The 10,497-nt window shown below is 41.1% G+C and overlaps 1 protein-coding gene across 1 annotated transcript in view; it reads right to left on the bottom strand.

Moving 5' to 3' along the window:
* LOC109972587 (T-lymphocyte surface antigen Ly-9-like) overlaps window positions 1-5,439 on the bottom strand; it is a 19,790-nt gene extending 14,351 nt beyond the window's left edge. Inside the window, exon 1 of the mRNA XM_020621542.1 lies at window positions 5,391-5,439. Coding sequence (XP_020477198.1) covers window positions 5,391-5,439 — 49 coding nt within the window. The remainder of the gene's footprint in view (window positions 1-5,390) is intronic.
* Between the last annotated feature and the right edge of the window lie 5,058 nt (window positions 5,440-10,497).

Here is a 10,497-nt window from a genome sequence, read left to right as displayed (position 1 = left end):
CCGCTTCAGTTCACTATATATATATATATATATACGTCCTTTTTCTGTGTGTTCCCCGCTGGTTCAATGATGATTATTACTTACTTGTGTTTGCTACCTGATGTTATCCTGGCTCAGCTCTTACCTGATCACCTTGTCTCCTGTGCTGAGGATCTTCTGTCTGGGCTGCGTGTCTTCCTGCAGAATGATGACTAACCTACATGTCAACCTGCTTATCTGGCATGCCGGTGTGGGGTGAGACTTTCTTATTGTGCTCTCCTGCTGAGTAAACGACTCACCTGCATGCTACCGGCTTGTCCTGCTCTCCGGTGTGGGTGAGACCTCCTCTTCGTGCTTCCCAGCGGAGTAAGTGACTCACTTGCATGTTACCTGCTAATCCTGCTCTCCGGTGTGAGACATCCACATCGTACTCTCCTGCCTGGTAAATGACTCATGTAGTGGTTGAAGTTCCAAGTTAATATGTAATAGAATACTATGTAATGTAATAAAATTCCATCAGTTGGTAGATTACACACAAACAGTGCAGTTGTAGCTAAACAATTTGTACATTTGTAGCTGAACATTGCATAATTTTGGCAGGCTTTGACCTTTTTTGTTCTCAGAATAGGGTGTGTGCTGAAGACGGACGGAAAGCAAGGAACTGGCCGAGAGGGGACTGACCTGACTGAACTGTGTGACCAAAAGTGACTGATTCTGTAACAATCCTCTTATCTAGTGCTTTTATTTGTCTCTGCAGAGACGGTGATTCTATTCCTTACCTTTTAGACTATTGAACTGCCTTTCAAATTATTGAACTGTTCAAAATTATTGTAATAATAAATGATCATTGGAATTGGAATGATTTGCCTGAATTAAGTTCACATCATACCTTGGCCACCACACTCTTCTGCATGAAATCTGCTTCTACTGCTCTCCGGTGTGGGTGAGACACCCTTGTCATGCTGTGCTGTTGAATACATGACTTGCCTGCATTTCCTGAGCTCCAGTGAGGGTGAGCAATCTTCCACTAACTCTCTTGTTGAGTAAACGATTTACCTGCAGTCTTACCTGGTTCTTCTGAGTTTCAGTGTAGTAAGACATCTTCTACCTGCTCCCCTGCTGAGTGCACAACTTACCTGCACTCTTACTCTGGTCTCCGGAGTGGCTCCCCTCTCTCTACCTGCCTTTGTCCCCAGCTCCACACTTCTTGCTCACCTTCATCCCCCAGCTCCACACTGTCCACCTGCCTGTCTGGTCTCCCACTGCATGAGTGCCTCGCCTCCGGTTGGCCCAACATAATCTGCCTGTCTCATCCAGAACCTGCTCTGCTTCTATTCTCCTTTCTCCTCCATGCGTTCCTTATTTAATTAACACTACCGTGTCCGTGTCTGCATATTGAGTCCACCTGTACCTGCCTGACCATAACACCATGCTGGTGGGCTAATCCATGTTGGTTAACAACTTCAACAGGTGGAAGACCTTGTCTTATCTGTTGTACACCCTGTTGTTCTGGACCACAGACGTGTATACCAAACTGATAACTCAAGATCATATCAAATTTTATTTGTATAGCTCGAAATCATAACAAAAGTCATCTCAGGACACTTTACAAAGTAAGGTCTAGACCTTACTATTATTACAGAGGGAAAACCCAACATATCCTCCTTGAGCATCACTTGGCGACAGTGGGGAGGAAAAACTCCCTTTAACGGATGAAACCTCCGACAGACCCTGGCACTTGGTGGGCGGCCTTCTGCCTTGACCAGTTGGGGTGAGTGGATAGAGTTGAGAGAAAAACATGTGGATGCTTGGTCACCCTGGGCCAGAAAGAGTTTTTGCTGAGCTCCAGGGCACAATATGGATCCTCCAGTGGCTGAGCTGACCAGATTATGTGGCAGCGCCTATGGTCAGGTGAAGGACTGGAGGTGATAGGGGGCAGGTGCTTGCCCTTGTGGGGGCAGATCTCACAGGAAAAGTAGAGAGCTGGAGACAGCAGGACTCACGGAGGAATGAGCTCTGCTCTGAAAGACATGGTGTGTTTCTTAGAGCAGGCAGAGAATGAGGCTCGAATGGCTAATGTGGCGTGTCTCTTGAAGCAGGCAGAGGACTGGAAATGGCTGGAGGGACACTCACTACCAAAAGGCAGGTAACAGGTAATCGAGCGCACAGCTGAAACACAGGACCTGGAAACATGCAACTTAGCAGGTAAGTAATGGGTAAGAGTACAAGCAGGAGCCAGAGATGACTTCTGGTAATGCAGAAACAATGAACCGGTGGTGAGGCACACCAATGCCCGGCTTCAATAGTGCCAGACAGATTGGAAACAGCTGTGCATGCTGTACCTCGCCTACCTGTTTGGCTGCTGGCACGTGAGTGGGTGGAGGTGCTGGCTGGGGACATAACACACTGTCCTACTAGGACCAACAATATTATTTAAATCCAACTATAAGCTTTATCAAAAATGAAAGTTTTAAGTCTAATCTTAAAGGTAGAAAGGACTGACACTGGGAGCTGGTTTCACAGGAGAGGAGCTTGATAGCTAAAGGCTCTGCCTCCCAATCTATTTCTGTGGACTCTAGGAACCACAAGTAAACCTGCACTCTGAAAGCAAAGTGCTCTGTTGGGATGATCAGGTGCTATGAGGTCTTTAAGATATGATGGAGCCTTGTCATTAAAAGCTTTGTATGTAAGGAGAAGGGTTTTAAATTCTATTCTGGATTTTAAAGGAGCCAGTGCAGAGAAGCTAATATAGGAGAAATATGATCTCTCAGCCCGGTGTCTGTAGAAGAGGTGATATGTGGCATCCTGGTGCCAGTAGGAGTAGGAACTACAGAGGGTAGCTCAGTACCCAAAGAAGAAAGGCCAAAAACAAGTTGAAGAAAGGATAGGACAGGTGGGGGTGGCTCAGCACTCAGAAGACAGGAAAGTGGGGGAAAAGAAGAAGAAACTGATAGTCTGGCCCGAGACCTTGAATGATGGCTGGCTGCTGCTTTAGTGGCAGGAGAAGGCTGAGCTTCTGCAGGAGAGTGGACAGTTATGGAGCTATGTTGAACTGAGAGCTCCCGGAGCCTGCCTGATATCACTGCTGCCTGCTGGAACAGTGGTCAGGAAAAATTCTAGAGAGGAGCCGGTAAAGAGTGACTTTTGTTTTGGTGCAGTGGAAAGCAATATTCTAGGCTCACAATTCCCACTGAAAGCTGACCACTGTCCAGTCAGAGATGTGGGACCGGGAAGGTGCTGGAGGGGAGCAGCATGAGGCCTGTGCCCTTGGTCAAAGCATGTGGTCACTGCATCTGGCAAAGACCGGCATCCTAGGGCAGCCTGTGCATAGAATGCTAGCTGCAAGATGGCAGTGAATGGAGAGCAAAGCTACCATAGCAAGTCAAGTCTCTATGGCCCAAATGTATGGATGGTGTTAAAGAAGAACCCTGGGAAGTCCACTGGGGCCCTGGTGACAATGTATTATGTTGAGTAGTCCTGGAAGGGTGGTGAGGACTTGTTGTAGGTCTGCAGGAGATCCAGGCAGGAAGATGGCATGCAATGGTGGCCTCGGGACACTGCTGGCTGTGAGGAGGACTTGGTTGGGTGCCAGGAAGCGGAATCCAAGCCAGCCTTGGGAGGCGAGATGATTGAGCAGGTAATCTGACAAAGGGAATAACTCCCTCTCATTGGAAGGTGAAATGGAAAGGAAATCCATGAAGAATCACTCAGTGAGTCACAAACAATCTGATCGTCAGCTACACTGATGGAGCTTCAGTCACTGGAAAAGCAGAAGCAGTTGAACAGACCTTCAAGAGGGTTTAAATAGTAAAGGTAGAGAAGAGGTGTAGTTCAGGTCAAGTCCTGCTCCAACACTCGTGTCTGTTTCTTTCCCTCTGCTTCATTTAATGAAGCATAATCTCAACAGTCAGCTGTTTAAATCACACAAATTCTGTTGTTTTCTCTTTCTACTGATATCTGTTACGACTGATCAGGCTGCTTGAATTTCACTTTCACTTTTTCCCTCTGTAATGACCTGGGGTAAATCAGTCGAATCGATAAATCCATAGGCTACATAAAAACGCAACTACTTCCTGATGATCTTACATGAAAACTATTTTTGTCCAATACACTTGTCTTGTTGGTCAGCCTGGAACAGACTCTTTGACCTACTGCTGTCCTTCTGACAGAGAGACAGCTGTTCTGATGACTTTAAAGACAGAATGTGCCACTCAGGTGTTGATTTCAATATGGACTGAATGGAATCATGCTCCAGTAGTGTTTGTATCTCTTCCAATGTGTTTTACCAGTTAGAAAGCACTCTTCATCACCATTTTTAAATCAACACATGAGAGAATATGTTTTAGAAGAATTCAAGTTATCTCTCCAGTACATTCCATACCCTCAGAAAATCTAAGACAGAGATCACTGAAGCTGTTCTGGAGGGTCCTGGTAACCCTGATGTTTTTCATTTGTTTGTCACTTGTTTAACTTTCTGTGATGGATGAACTGAGCCTGTATCTGTTGTTTGGTTGACAAGTTAGAAGCTCACACATTTTCACACACAAAAATATAGAAGAGTTCTAGTTTGTAAAGTTGCTGAAACATGATTTCTTTTTAGTGGAAGATAAACAAGTGCTCTGCAGTTAAGAAATACATCACTTTCCATGGGTGATACTTTCGGTTCCTCCATGATTTCAGAAACCATTGTTAGTCACATAAACAGATTGTTGCTACCCTGACCACAAAACAAAACAACAAACTAACTAACAAAACAACCTTTTTATGTGTGATCTGTTTGACAAAATTTAACACTTAAGTATACTGTAGTTACAACAAAAACACTTCCTCTAACAGACAGATACTGCATGTGGAACAATATGCTTAACCACAATGTTTGCGAGTGGCACAGGTCATCTTTAAACAGGATGTTAGATATCTCCTCTTCAGCACCGTTGTTTTTAAGATTAAAACAGAAGATAAAAACAGATATTAAACAGATATTAAAAGCCTTGTCATAGTAGAATGCAGTAACAAGAAAAAGTAAACCATCAGCCTAACATTTATGTTCAACATTAAGAATTGTGTGTTGGTGTGTGTTATATTATCTGGCTGTATTTGAACAACAAGAGAAATAAATGGACAATGTTACATGTTAAAAGACACCACTATAAGCGTGTATCATAGAGCTATGACTGAATACTAATAATGTTGATCTAGTTGTTATAAAGTGAATTCACAATATGTTTAATGGTGTGTGTCGTGGAGTGCCTCCTGAACCCAGTGTCAATCTAACTAACCAGAGAAGAGGAATGACATATTTATCAGTATATAACCAAACATTTTGTTGATAAAAACTCCCTAAATGGTGCTCCACCACCTTTAAAACATTGTACATAAAAACTACAAAAGAAACTCATGATCTATCTTACCTGCAGTGATATAGCTAGCGAGATGTTTTCTGCTTAACTGAGGCTGCATGTTGGGTGTGTATGCTTTGTCAGTGAGTACAGGCAGAAACTAGCAGTGTGGTGATAACCACAAGATACATCAGTGTCTCTTCAGCCAGTGTAGATTTGAATCAAACAGCCCCACCTGGAGGTTGCCAACATTCACTGGTGATGAATGCTAAAGGACTTTAGAAGTAAGAAAAAAAGATGGCTGAATCATATTACATTACTAACTATGATAGAACAGTTTTGACAAACAAAAACTAGATGGTATCCACCAGTCTCCACCCTTTGTACAGCAGTTCAGCATTTTAATGGAATTTTTAATCTCCTCAGTGCATTTCTGAGCTTTTCTGCCCTTACTCCAACTCTAGGCCCCTTAGATCCTCAAATCTGTTGCTCCTTACTGTTCCACAATCAAGGCTAGTTGGTAAGGGAAGTCATGACTTTTCACTAGTTGCACCAACACTGGAAGTGTTGCTTTCAGTTACAAGTTTGCCCTCTGTTGACACTTTAAGGTAAGGTAAAACTCAAGACATAGTTGTTTTGGATGGCCTTTGGGTGTTCGTTCATTTTATTTGCATGTTTTAGATGCCTTTTAATGTTTCTTGCACTCTTACTCATTATTTTATGTTGTTTATAATGCCCCATATTCTTACTGTTGTCTCACAATTGTCTCACAAATGTAGTTGTTTTTAAATGTGCTGCATAAACAAATTTGATTAATATTGATTTGAATTCAAGTCTTCTCCATTTTTATTTTAGTCTGTACTGTGTGAAACATTCAAACCTAAAGTGGTGACATTATATAATGGCAGAGGTGGCAAGTAACTAAGCACATTTACTCAAGTACTGTACTTAAGTACAATTTTGAAGTACTTGTACTTGACTTGAGTATTTACATTTTGTGTTGCTTTTACTCCACTACAATTATCAGGGAAATGTACTTTTTATTCATTACATTTATTTGATTGTTACTTTGCATATTCAGATAAAGTTTAATTGTTTTTGCAAACTTCAAGGATTTCATGCTTTGGTGTTATGGGATTAAATCTGATATGTAGCAAGGTTCAACAAAAGGAGGTGGTGCTTACCAGCATCTTTCCTCGGCCTTCCATGCATTACAAACAGTCAGGTCACAAACATACATGCCCCCTGTACTGTATATCCAACAATTCAATGACATCTCTCTCCAGCTTCCTTCCCATCTCATATGCAGAGCATGGTCACAAAACATTCAAAATAGCAAAATTAAAACCATTAGTGTAGATCCATTACAGAATCAGTTGCGAGTGTAAGGATCTTCTCCCTGGTTTCCCAGTACATCAGAGTCAGTATGCCAGTGGTCCACAGCCTGCTCCTCAAGGGCTTGCGTGAAAGAGCCTTTATCCCCCTACAGAAGTGGGTTATAAAAAACTTCATCCCAGAATTCCGAACTATCCTTCAACAGGGGCTGCAGTGTAAAAACCTTAGCTGGAGAGTAGGAGCAGCCGAGATCCAGGTAGCATTCTAAGTTTTTATTTTTTCTCCCACACCATTTCAATCATTTTACATGATGTTTAATTGTTACTCCAGATGGGTGCCCCATGTATTCCCTTATTTTTGTAGACTAAACTATATAATTCAAGGTTTTTACTTCTAAACTTTTGGCATATTCATGTGCTTACACACTTTTTTTTTAAACTAACATACTTCCTGTTTTAGAATCAGCATTATAGGCTAATCCTCTGACATAACACTGTCCACATTTTAAAACTAAATTACATTATACGCTGCTATGATACATCAAAACCAAGTAAATTACTTGTTTAATCAGTATTATGTAAAAATAATGCAAATTCATACAAATAAAAAAGATAATGTTTCACTCATTAGATTATATGCTTATAAGAAAACAATTAAAGATCATAAATTCTACAGCTAGTTCTTAACAGTAGGGGTGTAATACCCACTCCAATAACAGAGTGGCACTACAGGGTATTTCCAACCACTGATTCAACAGGAAGCAGTTGAAGAAGAAACATTTCACCGGCTCAAAGTTTTAATTTAAAATTCTAACTTGTACAGATATATGTTTCCATTTATGCAATGAAACAAGGTCTTCAATTTTATTAGGGTTGACGTGCAGGTTTTCAATCAACCCCAGTGAGCGTTCTTTTTTCAGAGCTGCATACATGAGTGTCTGGAATATATATTGTGTATATGTAAACTACTCAACTTCAAACAAGGAACATGTTGAGTTTCAAATCCACAAAACACATTTTTTAGGGTATTGATTCTGTACATGTACGATGTGGCTCTACTGTACATGCACACATATTTTAATGGTTCTAGGTGGTGATACACTGTTTTTTCAAAAAACAAAAAAACAACCGTCGATACGGTGTATCGGTAACGGTAATGTTTTCACATCATTCACACAAAGCCTAGTTACACCCATTACATAATTCAGACATTGTTCTGCTGCATACAATTTTGCCACCGGATGACACTGAAGCGAACCTTTGAATGAATGTACCAATACTTGATACAAATGATGAAGTGGTTCTATGCAGGTGTCATGCTGTCAATTGGACATTACTAACTACTACTACTACTACTACTACTACTACTTCTTCTTCTTCTTCTTCTTCTTCTTCTTCTTCTTCTTTTTTTGTTGTTTGTTGTTTAGCTATTAACAAACAACTAGGCAAAGTTAGGAGAATATAAAGGCTTGAGGTGTCCAGACAATGAGCAACTGGGGAAAGCAATGAATGTTAATGAAGGACCAGAGTAAAGCTGAGGCAGGTGAGATGACAAAAACAGGAAACTCTTACAAAATAAAAGTCCCAAACAGGAAACAAGTCCAAAACCCAAACAAAATCAGTATCTGTATACAAGTCCTCATCAGGTTGTGTAAAGAAAAGACAAAAGAGTGTTACACTCTTGTAACTGGTTACAATATAAATTAACTTACAGTGTAAATGAGGTGACTTCATTAATAAAAGTGGTTTATTTGAAAACTATCATCTGTGTTTTTTACAATCATAAAAAATTTCCTTAGTACATGCCATGCTTGGCTTATAAAACACACCTGGTTTCTATCTAACACAATTAAGATGTCTGTTGACTGAAGGAGTTATCACATTGTTAAAGGTTAATTTTCACACATGGCGAAACAGCCCTGTTTTACAATAATCAGTAGTACAGCAGGGAAAACCTGCTAAGTACTAAGGAAACTAAGTACTTAGGAAAAACTGCTATAGCACTGTCTCTAGTGGCAGAATGGAGAATATCATATACCATAATGATACACCTTTGCTTCACTAGTGTCCCTAGTGGTAGTTCTATAAATAACATATTGTATGTTTCTTGGGATACTCTGAATGTGTGTACAACCACAAATTAGAAAAAGTTGGGATGGTATGTGAAATCAAAATTAAAACTGAAAATAGAGATGTGTAAATAATCTGTGTCCCGTATTACTTTGAAAACAATACAGCAGCACATTATTTGATGTGACATCTCATCAATTTTATTCTTTGCTCAAAATTAGAGGAGCTTGATAGTTAAAGGCTCTGCCTCCTGGACTCTAGGAACCACAAGTAAACCTGCACTCTGAGAGCAAAGTGCTCTGTTGGGATGATAAGGCACTATGAGGTCTTTAAGATACGATGGAGCCTTGTCATTAAGGGCTTTGTATGTTAGGAGAAGGATTTTAAATTCTATTCTGGATTTTACAGGGACCCAGTGGAGAGAGGCTAAATCTATTCTGGATTTTACAGGGACCCATTGGAGAGAGGCTGATATAGGAGAAGTATGATCTTTCTTGTTAGTTCCTGTCAGTACTCTGGCTGCAGCATTTTGGATAAACTGGAGGCTTTTTAGGGAACTATTGGGACATCCTGATAGTAAAGAGTTACAGTAGTCCAGCCTGGAAGTAACAAATGCATGGACCAGTTTTTCAGCATCGCTTTGAGACAGGATGTTCCTGATTTTTGCGATATTACACAGGTGGCAGTCCTAGAGAATTGGTTTATGTGTAATTTTTAATTGAAACCAGAAGCAATGTTATTGCACTAGAATAATGAATAAATCAGCTGGAGTGATCAGGCAGAGGCAGTTGACAATTGTGGCGCACAGGAGAGTGTGACTGGAGAGCTGGGTCCAGTAGGTCCAGTGAGCTTGCCTGACATCCACCGGTGCCATTGTTAAAGCAGAATTTTTTGACTGCATGTGTTTTTGTGGATATATTTTACCTCCTCTCAGCGGCTTCAGTGATTAGTGCTACTGCCTCACAGCAAGAAGGTTCCAGGTTTGAGCCCTGGCTGACCCAGGGCCTCTCTGTGTGGAGTTTGCATGTTCTCCCTGTGCCTGCCTGAGGTTACTGCATGTCTGGGAATGTTCCTACAGGGACTCACGGTTTTCCCCGACTGGGTCTAATCTACAAGCAGCCGGCCTGTGAAACCCCCTGTGGCGAGGGAATGATCAGCTCATCAACACTGTTGCATGTCTGTTAATGCCTTGTTTCTGTAATGTTAGAGAGAATGGTTGTAAGGCTGGAGAAGTTACTATGTCTGCTTTATGCCAGATAAAATATTGAGTTTCTCAATTACCTGCTTTGTTCAGAGTGTTACAAATCTCTCTTCATTGGTACATATACTGTTGTTTACCATTCTATGGGGGAGAAATTCAAATTAATTAATGCTGTTGTGGTTCATTGTGCTGTCCACTTTGGACACAACACCAGCAGCAGGAGCTGTGTGCGTTCATGAACTATCCTCTTGTTTTTAGGAAGACACTCTCTGGTTTTATCATTCTGAAAGACTAGACTATTTGGAGTTATGATGTGTGCAAAGCTAATCTAGACGCATTAATCTTTAAATGGCTGGAAATGCACTCTTTAAATGGGATAAATACAAAATAAATTATATCTATGACCATATAGGAATGACTAGGTACTTTATTGATCCCACAGTGGGGAATTTCTGACCTAGTTTTTGAAGATGTGCCTGAAACTTTGAGTCATCTAAGATTGTTTGTTGTTTCCCCCACCCACTCGCCCTTCTCTCTGACATGCCTGACTTTTCTTTACTAACACTCTCCTCAC

Source organism: Monopterus albus, unplaced genomic scaffold (genome assembly GCF_001952655.1).
Source record: "Monopterus albus unplaced genomic scaffold, M_albus_1.0 scaffold260.1, whole genome shotgun sequence".
NCBI lineage: Eukaryota > Metazoa > Chordata > Actinopteri > Synbranchiformes > Synbranchidae > Monopterus > Monopterus albus.
The sequence above is the reverse complement of the archived record's forward strand: the minus strand, read 5'-3'. Positions and strand labels throughout refer to the sequence as shown.